Below are 20,702 nucleotides of genomic sequence, written 5' to 3'. Positions count from 1 at the left end.
GGGTTAATTTCCATAATATATAAAGAACCCACACAACTCAGCAACAAAAAATCAAACAACCTGATCAAAAAATGGGCAGGAGACATGAACAGACATTTCTCCGAAGAAGATATACGGATGGCCAATATGCACATGAAAAGATGCTCGTCATCGCTGATCATCAGGGAAATGCAAATCAAAACTACACTAAGATATCACCTTACACCCATTAGAATGACAAAAATAACCAAAACAAAAAGTAGCAAATGTTGGAGAGGTTGTGGATAAACGATCCCTCATACACTGCTGGTGGGAATGCAAACTGGTGCAGCCACTATGGAAAACAGTATGGCGCTTCCTCAAAAAATTAAAAATAGAACTACCATATGATCCAGCCATTCCACTACTGGGTATCTATCCAGAGAGCTTCAAGTCAGCAATCCCTAAAGTCCCATGCACCCCAGTGTTCACTGCAGCACTATTCACAACCCAAGTGCCCATCAACTGATGACTGGATAAAGAAGATATGGCATATATACACAAGGGAATACTACTCAGCCGTAAAAAAGAACAAAATCGTCCCATTTGCAACAACATGGATGGACCTTGAGGGAATTATGTTAAGTGAAGTAAGCCAGATAGAGAAGGACAATCTCTGTATAATTCCACTCATATGAGGAATTTAAAAATGTAGACAAAGAGAACAGATTAGTGGCTACCGGGGGAAAGGTAGGGTGGGGGGTGGGCACAAAGGGTGAAGGGGTGCACCTACAACACAACTGACAGAGAATAACGTACAACTGAAATTTCACAAGATTGTAACGTGTCATTAACTCAATAAAAATTAAAGAAAAAAAAAACCAAAACTCTTAGTGGAAAACATAGGGGTAAATTTGCATGACCTCAGATTTGGCAATGGTTTCTTAGATGTGAAACCAGAAGCACAAGCAATAAAAGAAAGAACAGATAAATCATGCTTCATCAGAACAGAAAACTTCTATGCTTCAATGACACTATCAAGAAAGTAAATATACAACCTATAAAACGGGAGGAAATATTTGTAAATCATATATCTGACAAGGAACTTGTATCTAGCATGTATAAAACACTCTCACAACTCAGTAATAAAAATAAATAACCCGATTTAAAAATTGGCAAAGGATCTAAACGGACATTTCTCCAAATAAGATATTCAAATGCACAATAAGCACATTAAAAATGCTCAACATACATAGTCACTAGGGGAATGCAAATCAAAAACACAATGAGATTCGTTTTCACATCCACTCTGATGGCTAGAATAAAAAGTCAGATAATAAGAATTGTTGGTGAGAATGTGGAGAAATCAGAACCCTCCTACACTGCTGGCATGAATGTAGATGGTGCAGCCACTTGGAAGGCAGTCTGGCAGTTCCTCAGTTAAATAGAGTCACCATAAGACCTAGAAATTCTACTCCTACACATCTATCCATGAGAATGAAAACATATGTCCACGCAAAAACTTGTACACAAATGTTTATTAGCAGTATCATGCATAATCACCAAAAGGTGGAAGCAACCTGAATGTCCATCAGTGATGACTAGATAAGCAAAATGTGGTTTATCTGTACAATGGAGTATTATTTGACCATAAAAAGGAGCAAAGTACTGATACATGGTATGACATGGTTGAACCTTGAAAAAATTATGCTAAAGAAAGAAACTAGTCACAAAATACCATGTGTTCTATGATTCCATTTATATGAAATATCCGGAATAGGTAAATATACACAGAAAGTAGACTGGTGGTTGCTTAGGGATAATGGGGGTGGGGGATGGGGCATGATAAAAGGTATAGGGTTTCTTTTCAATATGATGAAAATGTTCTAAAAGTGACTGTACTAAAAGTGATTGAATTAATTGTACACTTTAAATAGGTGAACTGCATGTTATGCAAATTACATCTCAGTAAAGATGTTATTATTGTTTTTTAAAGGGCAACATGAGGCATCCTCATGGTGTGGAAAATGTTCTGTATCTTAAAACAAAAACAGAAACAATAACCTAGGAGTGGAATACCTGGGTCCTACAGTAAGTGTGTGTTTAACTGTACGAGGAGCTGTCAAACTCTTTATCAAAGTGACTATACTATTTTGCCTTCGTGCTAGCAATGTATGAAAGTTCCAGTTGTTCCACATTCTCATCCATAGTCAGTATTGTACGTTTTTTAAAATTTAATGCAATTCTGATAGGTATGTATTGTTATGTCATTATGGTTTTACGTTGCATGTTCTGAATGATTTATGATGTTGAGCATCTTTTCATGAGCTTTTTCATTTGCCATCACATGTCTTTGGTAAAGCTTAAAATAGTTAAAGGCATCACAAAAGAACAGCAATTAAATTTCACAACAATTAGAAACTTAAGTCAACACACAAATACAATTTAAAGATGAAGAACAATCTGGAGAAAACATTTGCCACGTGTGTGAGAGGACAGCGACACAGATCCAGCGTGGGAAGAGCTGACGGATTTTGCTTTTTCTCTCGAGTGTGCCTGTGTGCCTGCTGCATGTATACACAAGCTCCCGCTGCACCGACCTGATTAGTGAAGGGCTCTTGACTCCTCACAGTGATCTGAAAGCCGAAGTTGGGAGATGACCAAGGTAATCAGGTCAGAACTGTGAGACAAGACCCAGGGAGTCCCAGCCCAGGAAAGCACAGGCCCCCGGTGTTCTGCTTGTGAACAAGTTCAGCAAGTAGAGGTAGTGGGAAGGTGCGGGACACCAGTGGACAGGGGTAGGGAGGTCAGCAGGCATGGCAGGGGTAGGGGTGAGGGGAAAATGGGCAGTGGCACAGGGGCCACTTGCAGGGGCATAAGGGAGAGCAGGAAGGGGTGGAGCACGTTTTTGGCCATTATTTCTTCAAATACTTTTTTCTGTCACCTGCTTCTCTCACCTCTCCTTTGAGGACTTCCATCTTGTATATTAGGGCTACTCAACATTGATCCATGGCTTACTAATGCTATTTTCTTTTCTTTCCTCTTTTAATTTTTTCTGTTTTGGAGCATTTTTATCAGTATGCCTTCAAATTCACTAATCTTTTCTTCTGCAATATCTAATCTGCCATTTCTCCTGTCCCATGTACTGTTTCATCTCCATGTTATAGTTTTCATCTCTTTAAGTTTGATTGTGACTTTCTAGTTATGGTCTTCTATGTTTCCACTTAACTTTTTGAACATAAGTTCAAAAAGGAATTGTTACAATCATCATTATAAAGAAGTGTTATAATAACCATTTTAACGCCTTTCTCTGCTAATTCTAATATCTGTGTGAGTTCAGGTCGGTTCTGATGCGTCAGATTGATTACATTCCTCATTTGGGGTTGCGTTCCTGCTTGTGTGTGCGCCTGGTCATCTTTGTTTGGATGCCAGACATTGTGAACTTTACCTTGATGGATGTTGCATACTTTTGTATTCTCATAAATCCTCTTGAACGTTGCTTTGCAATGTAATTAATTACTTGGAAACAGTTTGATCCTTTGGCATCTGGCTTTTATTTTTTGTTAGATGGATCTGGAGCAGTGCTCTAATTATTCTCTAATACGGAGGCAAGACTTCCTGAGTACTCTGTCATAAGCCTGTGAGCTATGAGTTTTTCCAGTCTGGTTGGTAGGAACAGGCATTGCTCCCAGCCCTGAGTGACAGCTGGTAATTTTCACCCATATCCTTTCAGATGGTTCTTTGCCTGGCCTCACCGTTTCCTCAGGTGTATGCACCGATGCGTCCTCACTCGCTCTGCTGAGCTCCAGGGTGTCTCCGTGGAGCTTCCTCCTTTCTGGTATTCTGTCCCGTGAACTCCAGCTGCCTTGGTCTCCCTGGGCTCTCAGCTTCCTCAGCTCAAGTAGTCCACTGGGCTCTGCTTCAGCTTCCTCTCCCTTTCCTGTAGCCTGGAAACTCTCTCCAGGTAGTGAGCTGGGGCAACTGTGGGGCTCATTTTGCTTGTTTTCCATCTCCCAGGGATCACTGTCCTTTGTTTTCAGACATCCAGTGTCTTAAGACCATTGTTTCACGTATTTTGACTGGTTCCTTTGGTTGTTTCAGGCAGGAGGGTCAATTTCGTTCCTGTTACTCCATTTTGGTAAGAAGCAGAAGTCCCCGACCACTCATTCTGCTTCTCATATCTCTCCTCTCTAAATAGTAGTGTAAAAACACTGATTTGTCAAAGTTTCTTCAAGGGAATGTTTGCTAAGTGCCAGGACTTTGCCTATGTGATCCCTGTTAATCCTCACAACCATGCAGGTTTTCTTAACCCCATCTCCATTTGACAGCTGAAAAGTGAGGCCCAGATTTTTGCTGGTTTGGACCCCAGACAGACTTGTCAGTCCTGAGGCCGTGTGCATCCTGTGGCTCCAAAGGTATCAATGCAATGCTCCAGAATTGCCAGGGGAGCTGCCTGATCTGCACACCATCTCTGGCTTCTCATTTTTTAAAGAAAAGCTCACACTTGCAGCCTGGGTTTTAAGACACTCATGCCCACGTGCACTCTGCATTGGCTTTGTCAGGCATGTGTGTGGGCCTGGGTCCCATCCAGCCACTTGACATCTGAGTGAGACAAGCATTGGGACGGTCACTAGGCAGGGAAGCAGCCACAGAGGGGATGTCAGTGGCCAGTCACCCAGGCCTTCTGATTCCAAGTCCAGGCCTCCTTCCTCAGACTTAGGATCATACAAATCCGGCAGGGAGGTGACAATGAGGTCCAGGACCCAGAGGTGAAGGTACTCAGCCCTCACCATGTTTGAAGAATCTGTGATTCTGGCACTCTCCACTCCTGTGGGTCAGCATCTGGACCACTTTCTAAGAAAATCCCAGCTTCCAGATAATTCTTCAGAAAATCCGAGTCGGTACCTACTGACTTCCCTCCAGGAAATTGGCAAGTCAGCTGCAGCCCTTGGTGCACAGCAGGATCAGGGACTTGGGGCACAGTGCAGCCAGAACTAAGGGCCTCGATGTCTGGCTTGGGAGAAGATATGTGCAAAGTGGCCTCCCCACCGGCCCCAGGTCAGCCTGAGATGCTGCACGACCAGGGCGTAGCCACCCTGCTGCAAAACGAGTATCTGCGTGAAGGGCTGGGGGCCAAGATCCCTCTGGCTCTGATGTTCTGCCACTGCCCACTTTAGGACAAGGGTCCACAGACGGCAGGAAGGTGGAAGTCAGAAGGAAAAGGCAAGGGAAGCCAGGATGATTTGGTATCCAATGTGTGTTCATTTATTTTATACTTACAAAAGAAATCGCCCACCCTCTGCCCCATCCCCCAAAAAACAGTCTCTTTTTACAAACATTTAAAAATTAAAACCAAATGAAGATAGACAAGTTAATTTCAGTACAATTATTTTTCAACGTAGCTGTCATAATTAGAGTTTAAATTTCCTACAAGTGACCAATGTCCAAGTGACTTATAGGGAAATCCTGATTATTGGCTGAAAGGAAAATTCCATATTACAAGTTAGCAAATTCTAGTACAAAAATAGTCCGTGTGTGGGAATAGCCTTTCCTTTTACATAGGTCTCGGGTCAGTCTACTGACTGCATAATACCCTAACGTTTCAGGGTTCTCGTTCACAAATGGCTCATTCGTCATAGCTGAAGCAGCACAGCGCCTGCAGCGGCAGAGGCTAGTGTCCACCTCGGGACCGTGCTGGAGATGGCAGGCCTGGGAGCGCCTCACCGAGCCCAGGGCAGCAGAGCAGAGCCCCAGCCCCAGCTCTGCACAGGGGTCCTGGAGGGAGGGATGAGTTGTGGGCAGAGCTGCTCCCTTCCAATGGAGCAACAGGCCCAGGACAGAGGGGAAGTCCGCCAAGGGAGCTGGGCCGACGCTGGTGCAGGACAGCCCATCTCCTGCCAGTGTTTCCCCGTCCTACTGTAGCCTGATGAGGTGTGAGGCGGCCCTGTGTGTCATCAGCGGTGAGAGTGTGGCCTTGCCCTTGCGTCAGCCAGGGCTGGCCTGGGCAGGCTACTTGTCCCTCAGAATGTCGAGCTGTTCCTGACACTCGGTGAAGAGGCGCTGGAAGCGGAGGTTCTGCCCGATGACTGGCAGCAACTCCTTCAGCAGCTCCCTCTTCCGCAGACCCTGTGGAAACAGGAGAAATAGCTGAGTGTGTCAGTGAGGAGACTAGACTGTGGGGGGCTTCCCTGGCCTGGCAGAGACCCTTGTGTCTGCCCATCTGACCCCCAGGAACACCCTAGAGAGACCACAGATGGATGAGAACAATTTCTCTGCATACTCGGAAGCACTGGGAGAGCTGAAAGGCTGTCTGCAGCATATGGGGTGGAGCGACAGGGCACAGCGGAAGGACACAGTGCAAAGATATGGCAGAGAAAACCAGGGTAGGTTCTGTTCTTCCATGTCCCCTAAGTCTGCTGGCATAGTCACCGCTGGCCTTTCCGTGCACTGGTCAATGGCCACAGTAGCCTGGCCTTCCAGAGCAGGATGGAAGTAGGATATCAGGGCAGAGGGACAGGTGGATGGCATCAAGAAGGGGCTTCTCCCTCACACACAGATGCTCCCCAGGGGCCTGGTCAAGCCCAGGGGCGAGGAGGTGCCTCAGGAGCAGTGACTGCTCTTGGCTTTACAGTCCTGGGGGCTGTGCCCTTGGCTCTACCCCACACCTCCTCCACGACTGGGTGCACTAGCTTCATGGTCGGCCTGGGCCCTTCTGCAAGATATACAGCAAGGCAGGGTCTCCACTACACAGACCCCCGAGAAGCACAGCTGTTGCAAAGGGAAAGCACCTAACCAACAACACTGACCACTGGAAGAGAAGGCCCAAGTTGTTAAAATAAGTATGGTACCATGACGAGGAATTACAGAAAAGAACCAAGTGCAGATATTACGCTTGAGCAAGACAGTGGTTGAAGGAGACGGGATTAGCAGAATGGACACTGCTGAAAACCAAGTCGGGGAGGGGGAGTCAGCTTGAGCCAGCAGCCCAGGATCAAGCAGGGAGGCACGCAGAGGGGAAACTGCAATAGGAGAAACAGTATAGAAAAAGCAAAAGTAGATGGAGGACAGGAGATGGGCCCAACATCTACATAATGGGTCCCGAAGAACTGAGGAAATATTTAAAGAAATAATATAGGTGGATTTCACATAATTAAGGAAAAAAATGGCTTTTGGTTGAAAGGCTCCATTGAGTGCTGATCAAGTAAGATATGGAAAAGCTGATATTCAGACACATTAGAATGAAATATACAGAATTTTCAGATATCAAAGAAAGAAAAAATCTGAAAATTTCTAAAGAACAAGAGCATATGACCTACAAAGGAAGAGATAGCAAGATTCACAATAAAATAGTATTTTTAATATATTAGAAAAAAACCTTATCACCTACTATTTTTACCCAAACAGTTACCATATAAAAGGGTGAAATAAAATATATTCTTAGGTTTCTAAGACCTCAGAAGATTTGCTGCAGGAAAGATGCACCCTGAAAATGTTTTGGAGGAAATACTCAAAGTAAGAAGAGATAAATCTAGGCGATGCTAAAAGAGGTATGGAAAGCAATGAGATCAACTCTTTCGCTAGAGTTTATGTTCGTCTTAAAAAAGCAAGAAAACAAAAAATGTAAATAGTTCAAACTTGGTGATGAAAAAACAGCTTGTCAGATTGGATAAAACAAAAGCCATCCACATGATATTGGCAAGAAACAGAAACATGGATATAGAAAGGGCAAAAGTTAAAGATGGAGAAAGACACGTTAGTAAATCACAAAATAAAGAAAGCTAATATTTTACAATGATCAGACAAAGTAGACTTGGAGACAATGGGGGAAGACAGAATCAAAAGAGGGACAAAACCACCCTCACAGGAAGATTTCAATACACATTTAATGAGGGATGGGTCAGAAAGGCAAAAATCTGCAGATTCAGGTAACTCAAAATGAACATTTAGTAAACAGGACCTAACGGACAGACACAGAGTGAGCTACGCACAACTAGAGAACACATATTCTTCTTTGGTGCACATGCAAATATGAAAAATTGCTCTAAAAGCAAACCTCAACAAAATGACAGGTATCATATAGATTACAGGTCTGGGATGGGCCAAAGCCAGCCTGTTGTCTATCTGTGTAAGTAATGTTATTGAAATGCAGCCACGCCTGTGCGTTTGTTTATATATCATGCTACAACGGCAGAGCTGAGTAGCTGCAACAGAGATCATATGGGTTTGCAAAGCCTGAAATGTTTACTCTCTGGTCCTGATGGAAAAAATCTGACAACCCTGAGGTGGGGCAGGGCCTGCCCAGTCCCTGATGCAGATAATGTTCTCTAACTAAAACTCAACTGAGTAAAACTCACGGATCAATTAGTAAATCTAGTAATTAATTAACTTAATGTTAGTTAATTGAAATTAAAAATGACTTACAAGTAAATGGTAATAAAAAACCCAAATACTGCAAAACTAGTGGGATGCAGCAAACGTGGGGCTTATACAGGGACATTTACAAACATAGAACAGGGTATATTAGAGAACATGAACAAACGACAAACAATGACCCAAGAGTCCAACACAGGAAAAAAAAGAAAAAGACATCAGAAAACACATTTTTAAAAAGCAGAAGGAAAATGACAACAAAGAATTGAAATTGATGAAACTGAAAACATTCAACAGAACAGATGAATAAAGACAAAAGTCATTTCTCTGAAAAGGCTAAAAAGACAAACTTCTTGCAAGATTAATCAAAGAAAAGGGAGAAAGCTCAAAGAAATAATATTAGAAATAAAAAAAAGACATAACTACATATATAGAAGAGATAAGACATGAGTACTATCAACAACTTTATCCAAACAAATCTGAACATTTAAAGAAAATGTACTAACTCTTAGAAAAATATAATTTATCTAAACTGACTCAAAAGAAATAGAAAATAGGAGTTAAATCTTACCACAAAGAAAAGATCAGGTATACTAGATTTTTAAACTGAGGTCTAAGAAACTTCCAAAGAACATTTTTCCAATGTTATATAAACTCAGAGAACGGAAAAGGAGGAACTACTGCCAAACACATTCTGTGGGGCAAATATAACCCCGATTCTAAAACCGGATAAGGACAGGCATGAGAATGAAAACTCCCAGACCAATTTCACCCACAAAATCAGATGTACAAATTATTAGCAAGCAATTCTAACAGTGAATAAATAAAAGAAAGTAATGACAGAGTTGGGTTTATCCAGCAAAGCAAGAATTTAATATTAGAAAATGAATAATTTACTATATTAATAGGTTTCAATATTACTAAAAACATGAAAATTGGAAAATAGGAAATAAAATAATTACTTGAGATGACTTGATTGCTTACTCCACATGGAAAACACAAAACTATTCACAAATTAATAAAATATAATAGAAATGCTGTGGAAAGATGGCTGGTGACTAACATATCAAAGTCAAATGCATTATATGCAACACCAATGAACAATGAGAAAACATAAATAAAACAATATATCATTTAGAATAGCTACAATTATGATGTCTAAGAATAAATCTAATAAAAGATGTGCATGGTCGTTGTGCTGAAAATTATAAAATGCTCTGGAAAGGCATTAAAGAAAATCTAACTGAATGGAGAGTGCTGATGGGAATAGTGACATAGCTTGGATATCAGAATGGAGGCTGCAAAAGGTAGTGGTGGACACTGGCGTGTGAGAGCTGCAGGGGAACTGCACACCCATGGGTGCCTAGGGGCAAGAGATTATGGGTAGAATACAAGAGAACATCTAAGGTTGTGGATAGAAGCAGAAGTGAGACTTTCAGGGAAATTAAAACATTTAAAAGTAGCCATGTATATGAGGAAATGGACAAAAAGCACATGCAAAAGCCTGGGAAAGACGTATCCCCAGAAAAGGACTGAGAGGACCAAGAGCCTTCAGGACGGGCTGAGTTGGAGCCAGTTTGCAAAGACTGAAAGAAGGTTGCTTTTTTCAAATGCCTAGGATTCGACAAAAGATCACATGGCATACAAAGAAACAGGGAAACATGGCCCACTCAAAGGAAAAAAATAAATTTCCAGAAATTGACCCTAAAGAAATACTAGCTTGGAACTTACATGACAAAGACTTTAAAAGAACTGTCTTAAATATGGGGAAAGAGAACACAGACAACTACATGAAATCAGGAAAACAATATGTGAACAACATGAGAATATTAACAAAGAGATCAAAATTATCAAAAAGAACCAAACTGAGATTCTGGAGCTCAAAATCAATAACTAATAGAAAAATTCACTAGAGGGGTTCAACAGGAAACTCCAACGGTTTACAAAAGAAATAATCAGTGAACTTGAAGTCAGGTTATTTGAAATTATTGAGTCTGAAGAGCAATTAGAAAATAGAATGAAGAAAAGTGAAAACAGCCTAAGGGACTAACAGGACACAATCAAGCAGACCAACATAAGCATTATGCAAGTCCCAAAAGGATAAGAAGGAGAGAAAGGGGAAGATAGCTTATTTGGAAAAATAACGGCTGAAAACTTCCCAAGTTTGAGGAAAGATGGACCTACAAATCCAAGCAGCTCAACAAATACTCCAGGTAGGAAAAACCCAAAGGAACCCATACTGTGAGACATTATAATCAAACTGTGGAAAGTCAAACACAAAGAGAGAATCTTGAAAGTAGGAAAGTGACCCACTAAGTAAAAGGGATCTTTCAATAAGATAATGAGTGGATTTCTCAGCAGAAACATTGAAGCCCAGAAGGCAGGAGAATGACATATTTAAAGAGCTGAAAGAAAAACTGACATCTGAGAATACTATATCCAGTAAAACTATCCTTCAAAAACAAGGGAGAAATTAAGACAGTCTCAGATAAATAACAACTGATGGAGTTCATTACTATTTAGATCAGCCCTTCAAGAAATGCCAACAGCAGTCCTTCAAGTTTAAATGAAAGGACAATACACAAAATAAAATATAAAGTTCTCTGGTAAAGGTAAATATATGAACAAAGATAAAAACCCATTTTATATAATATATGTATGTATAATATATATATGTAATTTTGTTTGGTAATTCCATTTTTTATTCTTTTACAGAATTTAAAAGACAAAAGCATAAGAAATCATAAATCCATGTTAATGGTTCCACAATACATAAAGATATAATTTGTGATTTCAATAACATAAAGTGGGGGAGAAGACCTGTAAAGGAGTATGCAATTTTTTTGGTATGCAGTTAAAATTAAATTGCTATTAGTTTAAAATAGATTGTTATAACTTTAGAATGTTTTTGTTATCTCCATGGTTACCAGAAGGAAAATATCTGTAGAATATACACAAAAGAAAATGAGGGAATCAAAACATGACACTAAAAAAATCAACTAGACACAAAGGAAGATGGTAAGGAAGGAAATGAGGGAGGAAAAAAGCTATAAAACATCCAGAAAATAAATAACAAAATGGCAATATTAAATCTTTACCTGTTAGCAATTACTTTAAATGTAACTGGATTAAACTCCCCAATCAAAGTGGATAAGAAAAGCAGGATCCAACTATATGCTGCCTACAGGGAGCTCACTTTAGATCTAAGGACACACAGGTTGAAAGTGGAAGGATAGAAAATGATATCCCCTGTAAACAGTAACCAAAATAGAGAAGGGTTGGTTAAGTTAACATCAGACAAAATAGATTTTACGTCAAAAACTGTTACAAGAGACAAAGAAGGACACTGTACAATGATAAAAGGATCAATTCACCAAGAAGATGCAGCAGTTATAAACATATACGCACTAAACATCAGAGCCCCTAAATATATGAAGCACCCATTGTCTGAATTGAAAGGAGGAACAAACAGTTCCACAATAATTGTTGGAGACTTCAATATCCCATTCTAATAATGGACAGAACAACCAGACAGAAGATCAACAAGGAAAAAAAGGACTTGAAAAACAATACAGACTTACTGGGCCTAACAGACATCTAGAGAACACTCCACTGAATGACAGAAGAATACACATTCTTCTCAAGTGCACATGGAACATTCTCCAGGACAGATCATATGTTAGGCTACAAAACAAGTCTCGATAAGTTTTAAAAGATTGAAATCATAAAAATATCTTTTCTAATCTCAATGGAATGAAACTAGAAATCAAAAGTAGAAGGAAAACTGAAAAATTCACAAGCATGTGAAAATCAAACAACACACTCTTAAATAACCAGTGATTTAAAGAAATCACAAAGGAAATTAGAAACTATCTTGAGACAAATGAAAATGAAAACATAACACACCAAAAATTATGAGATGCGGGAAAAGCACTGGTTAGAGTGAAATTTATAGTGTTAAGAATCTACAAAGAAGAAAGATCTCAAACCAATAACACAACCTTCCATCTTATGAAACTTGAAAAATAAAAGCAAACTAAATCCAAAGCAAGCAGAAGCAAGAATATCATACATATTAGAGTGAAAATAAATAAAGTGGAGAATAGAAATCAGTAGAGAAAATAATGAAACCAAAAATGAATTCTTTGAAAAGGTCATCAAAATTGACAAACTTTTAGCTAGAGGGACTAAGAAAAAAAGAGAGAAGACTCAAACAATGACAATCAGAAATGAAATAGGGACATTACAACTGATGGCCACAACAATAAAAAGGATAATAAGAGAATACTATGAACAATCCTACATCAACAAATTGGATAACCTAGATAAAATGAACAAATTCCTAGAAACACACAATCTATCAAGACTGAATCATGAATAGAAAATCTGAACAGACCTATAATTAGCAAGCAGATTGAATCAGTAGTCATAAACCTCTCTATAAGGAAAGCCTAGGACCGACCAGATGGCTTTACTGGTGAATTTTGCCATACATTTAAAGAAGAATTAACAATACTCCACATACTTTTTCAAAAAACTGAAGAGGAGTCAACTCTTCCAAATACATTCTATGAGGTCAGCATTACCCTGATATCAAAGCCAGACAAAGACGCTACAAGAAAAGAAAACTACAGACCAATATCCCTGTGAAAACTGATGCAAAAGTCCTGAACTAGCAAAGAGAATTCAACAGCAAATTGAAAGGATTATACAGTATGACCAAGTGAGATTTCCTGGAATGCAAGGATGATTCAATAAACTAAAATCAATCGATTTCCCTCGTATGTGGAACATCACCAAACTTATGGACTAAGAGAACAAATTAGTGGTTACTGGGGAAGGTGGGTGGAGGGTGGGCACAAGGGGTGAAGGGGCATACTTGGTGGGCATATATGGTATATGACAAACAATAATGTACAACTGAAATTTCGCTACGTTATAAGCTATTACAACCACAATAAAAAAACAAACGAAAAAACTAAAATCAATGTAATACACCACATTAATAGAATGAAAGGAAAAAAATCCCAGAAGATCATCTCAATTGATGCACAAAAAGCATTTGACAAAATTCAACACCCTTCATTATAAAAACACTCAACAAAATAGTAATAGAAAAAGCTATCTCAATATGATATGATAAATATAATATATAATAAAGGCCATCTATGACAAGCCCACAGCTAATATCATACTCAAGGTTAAAAGATGGAAAGTGTTTGCTCTAAGGTTAGGAACAAGGCAAGGATGCCCACTTTCACCACTTCTATTCAACATAGTACTGGAAATGCTAGCCAGAGCACTGAGGCAAGAAAAACAAATAAAAGGCATCTAAATTGGAAAGGAAGAAGTAAATTTATCTCTGTTTGCAGACAACATGATCTTACATCAAACCCTAAAGATTCCACAAAAAACCTGTCAGAACTAATAAGTGAACTGAGCAAATTTGCAGAATATGAAATCAGCACACAAAAACTGGTTGCATTTTTATACACTAACAAGAAACAATCTGAAAAGGAAATTAAGAAAACAATTCCATTTACAATAGCCTCCAAAAGAATAAAATCCTTAAGAATAAACTTAACCAAGAATGTGAAAGACTAGTACATTGAAAACTATAAAACATTACTGAAAGAAATTAAGAAGACACAAATAAATGGAAAAACATCCCATGTTCATGGATTGGAAGAGTTAATATTGTTCAGATGTCAATAACACCCAAAGTGATCTATAGATTTAATGTGCTATCAAAATCCTAATGGTATTTTTCACAGAAATAGCAAAATCCATCCTAAAATTCATTTGGAATCTCAAGAGACCCTGAATAGCCAGAATAATCCTGAAAAATAAGATAAAAGTAGGAGGTCTCATACTTCTTGACCTCAAATCTTATTTCAAAATTATTATACCTGTAAATTTTTGAACTATGTGACTATATTACCATTCAAAACAAATTTAAAATAAATTTTAAAATTATAAAACTGAAAACCTCTATTAAAAAAAATGAAAGGGAATGAAGTAAATTGCTATAAAAAATGCAAAATATTCTGCCTTCCTGTGCCACCAGGGGCAAGCTGCAAGACGATCTGCCCTCTGGCCTGAAGGCTGGTGTCAATACCAACAGCTACCAAGTACCACCTCCCACCCGGGGCTCTCAGTAATGGATGATACTCCCCACTGTTGCAGGCAGAAGCCTGGGACATAGCTCATCACCACCTTTCTGGCCAGAGTCAAGGTCCACAGCGAAGACCTTGACAGAGGGAGGCTTCCCAAGAGCAGGGTCTGCCTGAGGAGACAGTGGCCAGCACAGAGTTCAGGTACCTGAAGGATGGTTACTTAGTGCCCCAACCCTCTGCTTCTTGTCTCTCTCCTGTGCACACTGTGATTCTTGAGGGAAACAAGCCTCGATCTTTGGGATCTCCTGAGGCACAGTGGCAGCCCATATCAGAGTAATTTTCCCAATATATAAAGAATTCCTACAAACCAATGAGAAAAACAAATGACAATAAAATATTTCAGCAGACTTCAAAAAAGGGATATACAAGTGGCTCTTGAACATATGAAATGATGCCTTCCTAATAAGCCTCCTGGGAGGGCTGCTGAGTCAGCATTGCTAGTGGAAGTTCACCCTCCACCCACAGCTCCATTTTCCAGCCATCCTGAGGACCAGTTCCATTTGAATGACCAATTCTCATCACAAAAGTGTTCACAAAGAAACTCAACAAGAGAACAGAGGGCTCATACTCAGCTCACCTCCTCTGCCCCAATATCTAAATGAAGAGACAGTGAAAAGGTTAAAAAAAAGAAGGAATAAATTCAGAATAGTGCTGAGACCAGGAAGGGATGTGGCAGACTGCCGGAGCTGCCTATGTCCACACCCACACCAAGACTTCTTCTCCTACATACTCTTTACTGCTCGCTTTGCCAGCTTCCCTTGCAACAGGGGTGCCCAAGTGATTTGCTGGTTGCCTGTAAGGCACGGACTGGTTTCTGGGAAAGCTTTTCTTTTTCTGGTAAGAGAGGTGGATGTTGCTGGTACTGGCTCGCTCCTATCTTCCTTCCTTGAACTTGGATATGACAGCTACCTTGTGATCACGAGGGAAAGGCCAGGAGAATCACCGAGATACAGGCTATCACGTACCTCCAGAAGACTTATTTGGAGGAGAGAAAAAAAACTATTTCAGCCACCATTAGATGGGGTATCAATTACCTGCAGCTAAAAGCATTTGTCATGATTTGAGCAGATCAGCTATTTCAGGCAGTTGACAGAAGGTGGAAAGCAGGTGGGACCATACTGATGGTGCCCCTGGGAAGGGAGCCACAGAGTGCTCCTGGGCAAATCCCCAGTGACATGTCCTGCTTAGAGCTGGCAAAAACAACCAGCAGAAAGAAGGGGGAAAGGAGAGCACATGGTCATTAACTGGTGACCTGTCTGTGCCCCCTTCCCCCTGCAGCACATTGGCCTGGAGCGCTTACTTTCAGGCTGCGACAGAGAACTACTGTGTAGAGCTCTGGCTGACCTCTCAGGCTGAGGTTCCCAGAGTGACAGCTTGGTCACAGAGTAAGGCCCCACAACCTGTCCAGTGGGAGAGGATGTCTGGGCACGTGCCTACCTGTCTCCCACTCAAGCCGACAGTCTATCAGGCTGCCCTGGAGGTGAGGTGTGCGGGGGGAAATAGCTCTACTTCGCAGGTAATCCAGAACCACCTCTCCCGTTGAAGACAGCAGACAAAGCTGGACAAATAGAAACAGACCTCAGAGAGCTAACGTGCTAGTGATGAAGGACTGAGCCAGGGTGGGGGGAAGGTAGAAATCCAGAGATAGATGGCTTTGCCTTGGGAACATTTATTGATGAGGAGGCTGAGCAGAGCTTCTGCCAAACTTGAGGGCCTAGGGCACATGAAAAGTGGGGTCCCTGGTAAATCACCCCTCCTTTGTGCTGACACCCCAAAGGGATGCACCCTAGAATAAAGGTAAACTGGCAATAAACCAGCTCCTGCACCAACTAGTGTGCAGCTTTGAGTCGCCAGGTAGCCCAGAAAAACCTTGATGCCTGAACTGCCTAAGGGGATCCTGCAGAGCTGGTGCCTCAAGAGCTGGCAGCCGCAAGTAAAAGTGCTCTCTGATCTTGAACTACTTCTACAAACAGTTGTTTTAGTATTATTTCCAGCAGACAGGCAAAAATAACCAGGCACATAAGGAGATAAGACAATATGAATGAAAACCAGCAGAAATATTTATAGGAAATAGAAGCAGATACACAAGGGCACCCAATACTAGAACTATCAGACATACATCTTTAAAATAAAGTAACGAAGCTTCCTATGCTCAAGCAGGTAAAAGACTAAATTGAAAATCTGGAGGAGAATTGAAACTATGTTTCAATTTCTAAAAAGAGAAGCCATTACATTTCCCTGATGATGGGAAAAATGGAAGGGAAGGTACAATCAAAAGGAACACAGGACAATCCACAGAATGAAAGAAAGACAAAGACTTAGAGCTTTGCAAAACTTCAAAACACCAAGAGAGGATTCCAAAAGAACTTATAAGGCAATGGAAATCAGATTTGCCACAGAGTTTTTAGCAACAATAGTGGATGTTAAAAGTCTGTGGCATTTTTATTCTTTCAAAGCTCTAAGGGAAATTGATTTTGAACCTAGGATTCTAGTAGCCAATCAAATTAGGATTTATTGCAACAAAATAAAAATGGAATGAAAAATAGAGGAAGCCAAGTACACACCAAGGCCTTCAGAGCCTTGTGAGGACTGACCCTCCAGTCTTTACTCCTCCCATCACCACTCTGCTCAGCTGCTCCTTTTACACTGCAAGCCCTCCCACCTCAGGGCCTTTGCACTTGCTGTTCCTGCTGCATGATGTTCTTCCCTCAAATATCTGCAGGGCTTCACCCCTCATCTTTTCTGGTCTTGGCTCAGTCAAGCCTTCCTCAATCATCCTGCCAGTACTCTGTATCCTCCTGTCCTCTTTAGTTTTGTTCACAGTGCCCACCCCAACCCAACACATTATCTGTACTTGCTCATTTGTTTTGAATCTGCCTCTCTCCACGAGAATGTAGATCCACAGGGCAGGGCCCAGTGGGCCTTGCTCCTGCTGCCCACCCTGTACCTAGACGACGCCTGGCTAGAGAAGGTACTCCACCAGTATTTGCAGCTAACTCTGGGATCCACAACTTCTCCCATCCCTCACCAACCTGCTCCTTTCTCCTTTCCCAACTCAGTCAATGCACTAGCGGCAACCTGTGCAAGCCAAAAAATCTGGAGGTGACCACATGCTCATTCTTCTCTTTTCCTCATCTACTCCATATCCCACTACCCACATACCAAGTCTTGCCTCTAAAATACATCTTGGATCTGTCTCCTTTCCCTTCTCCATGGCCATCACACTGATCCAAGTCACCTTATCTTTTGCCGGAACCGCCGCAAAAAGCAAGCCCTGACTGGCTTTCTGTCATTTCATGTCACCTCTGCTCAAACTCCTGCAAGAGTTCCTGCTGCTGAGACTAAAACTCCAGCTCCTCACAAGGTCTCCACAATCTACTTCCTGCTCATTTCTCTTGCCTCATTGGACACCGCCCTCTCCTCTACTCACTATGTTCCAGCCGCAACAGCCTCGATGTACCAAGCCCTCTGCATTTACTATCACCTCTACCAGGAAACTCTCCCCAGGTCTCTGCAGAGCTGGCTCAATCTTACCCTTGCGTTCATCCAAAAAGTGCTCTTCCGAGGTCTTCCCTGGACACTCTTTCCCAGGCATGCTTGTCTTGTTGCTCTGCTTATTTCCTCCTTAGCATAACGCACAATCTAAAACTATCTTGTTGACTGAATTGCTTACTTGCTTATGTCTGCCTCCCTACCAGACTGTGAGCTCCACGAAGGCAGGAAAGGATCTTTCATCTTCACTATTGAACAAACCCACAGGCCCGGGCAGGCAGCTTTCCTCAGCACAGGCGCATAGCTGAGTGCTCCCTAGGCCTGAAGCCGAGGGCCCAGCTCCTGTCAGGTCGTGCAGTGCTGGCATCTCACCATCTCACTGATGCTGGGACCCAAGGTGGTGTGCTGGAGGAGTCTAATGAGGAAGAATTTCAAAGCACTTTGGCTTATTTTTTAAATCTCCACCTCCACTTTTCATGAGAGAACTCTTGCGGCAAGAATGAAAGCAGCACCTACCACTACTGTTGACTCCCACTGGCTTCCAGTGGAGTAGTGAACCGGACCCAGTAAGTCCTTGCATATTTCTCGAAGTCGGTATTCAAACCCTAATTACAGAAAAAAACAACAAAACAAAACAAAACAAAACAGAAATAGGAACACATTACAAAAAGAAATAAAAAATCAAGAATATGCTAAGTTGTTGTATATCAAAGCAGAATGAACAAATCCTTATGCTATTGCCTATTAAGGGCAAAATGCCTATTGCCTGTCTCTTGGTTTCAGGGCACTGAGACCTATAATGACAGATTCTCACTCACTCATTTGCTCCCTTGACGACATATGTAGCAGCCCCTCTGGGTGCTGGACCCCAGGAAAAATGAGATGTGGTTGGCTCTGGGATAAACTCCCCAAGGTGTTGGGAAAACATGGGAAATTGTGGAATGAGGGGACTGGACTAGTCAGATTTGCTTGAGAAGATGCCTTGGCAGCTGGTGTGAGAGGAGATCAGCAGGGTCAGGAAAGAGCCTTCAGGAGGTAAGAGATGGCAAGGGTATGAATTTAGACTGAGGAAGCGGTGACTGAGCAGAGACAAGAGAAGCAAGTGCAGGCCTGTCAACTCAAGGGTTATGGGCACAGCCAGGTGGAATGCCAGAAATGCTGCGGGCAGAATCTGGGGGGGTCAGCCAGCACTGAGGACAGCTGAAGCCATAAGCAATGGATGAAATCACCCAAAGATGAGGGTAGAACAAGAGGATGAAGTTGGCATTTGAGGAGTTTTAGAAATGAGTGGGGTCTCCCTTTAATTAAACCTTGAGTCCTCCTTTTATGGTTGAGGAAGCAAGAGATGGAGAGAGGAGGTGACTTGTGTATGGACACTGGAACAGATGTGTGGAAGATGGAGAATGAGAAGCAAGGGTTGGAAGGATCCCATGAATGGGTGCAGGCCCAAGGAGACAGTGGCTTTATGCAGGGCATCAGGGTGAGTTCTGATCAACACCCAGGATGAAGCAAACCAAAGAGAAGCCAGAGGACGGGTTTCCCCCAGAGAGTGGGGGGTGAGGCCCAGATGTGAGTGGAGCACCCTGGCAAAGAAGTGAGGGCCTGGGAATATTCAATTTATAAAAGTTGGTGACCATACATGCTGGTGACCACATAGACTGGGTGGGAAGAGTAAACATCAAACTGCCTACTGGAGTCAGCTGGGGAGTGGGAGGGGCTTTGAGTCTGTCAGCCATGTTTGCTGTCATCAGAGGTGTATATATATATATAGACAATTACATCACCAGAGGCAACATGACATGCGAGTTCTGGGAGATACATTTGTAGGCGTTTAGTGTGTTCTTTTCTTGTCTTTTTTATACTTAATTTTTTTCTCTACATCATAAATAAAATGGGGAGAGTGATGTCAAAAGCAAAGCAAGAAGGCTAAGAGGCTGCTCTGTAACCAGCCCTGGGGCTGTGTGGTGACACAGGCAGAGCTTTGAGAGGGGCAGTCCCCAGGCCGCAGCCCCAGAGGCCAAGCTCAAGCAGGAGGAAGGCTGCATGACCTCACACTCGCCTAGCAGAGGGATGAGAGGCTGTTGGAGGTCACCCCACAAACACAACAGCCACCTCTTCCAACACACCTTGCTTTCTGCTGACCAACAGGGGGTGGGGGCGCATCCGGGGGAGGGGGCATAGGTTGCTGAGAGCTCTTGCAGGAAAAGCTGGGCTGGAGGGTCATGGGGAGGCGCCGGACAGCAGGCCAGCCCTTCTAGGGCAGGAGGGGCTGAGAGGAGGAAGAGAAATGCAGGCCCACTGGATGCTGCCAGAAGACACCCTCCCCCAAGGTGACTGGCTCACTGACCACTGATGCTCCAAGGGTATGAAGGGCAGCAGGAGTCTGAGCACCGCATCTGCATCTTCGGAGTATTACTGTCTTTCCATGCATCCTCTGCCCCCACTCCCTCCCGCTGCTAATCTTCCTGGCCCTCAGGCCTACTCCATTTAAGTCCTCGAGCATTTCATGGGGCTGGGCATCTGCTGGGCTGCCCTGATCACAGCTCAGGCTGGGAGATGGGAGGCTGAGGGCCCACCTTGCTGACAGGGGAGCAGGAGGCTAGGGCCTCTGGGGATGACCACGGGAGACTGGGAGGAAGGACAGTGCAGGGAGCTTTAGGCCGCTGCATCTCTGTCCTGATTCACAGGCTTTCAGGAGGGTCATGT

General features: G+C 42.3%; 1 protein-coding gene across 16 annotated transcripts in view; it reads right to left on the bottom strand.

The window, feature by feature from the left end:
• Positions 1–5,197: 5,197 nt before the first annotated feature.
• The window catches only part of HIRA (histone cell cycle regulator), a 90,920-nt gene continuing 75,415 nt past the window's right edge, over positions 5,198–20,702 (bottom strand). For 5 of the 16 annotated variants that reach the window (XM_023648071.2, XM_023648072.2, XM_070275950.1 and 2 more), the window contains 3 exons: positions 18,513–18,601; positions 15,942–16,062; positions 5,198–6,084 (listed from right to left, as the gene is read on the bottom strand). In XM_023648071.2, coding sequence (XP_023503839.1) covers positions 5,630–6,084; positions 15,942–16,062; positions 18,513–18,601 — 665 coding nt within the window. In that variant the 3' untranslated portion in view covers positions 5,198–5,629. Of the gene's footprint in view, positions 6,085–14,649; positions 16,063–18,512; positions 18,602–19,861; positions 20,266–20,702 lie in introns of those variants that run through there. The other 11 variants (XM_023648077.2, XM_070275959.1, XM_070275958.1 and 8 more) reach the window with 4 other exon arrangements.

This window comes from Equus caballus, chromosome 8 (genome assembly GCF_041296265.1).
Source record: "Equus caballus isolate H_3958 breed thoroughbred chromosome 8, TB-T2T, whole genome shotgun sequence".
NCBI classification, from domain to species: domain Eukaryota; kingdom Metazoa; phylum Chordata; class Mammalia; order Perissodactyla; family Equidae; genus Equus; species Equus caballus.
The sequence above is the reverse complement of the archived record's forward strand: the minus strand, read 5'-3'. Positions and strand labels throughout refer to the sequence as shown.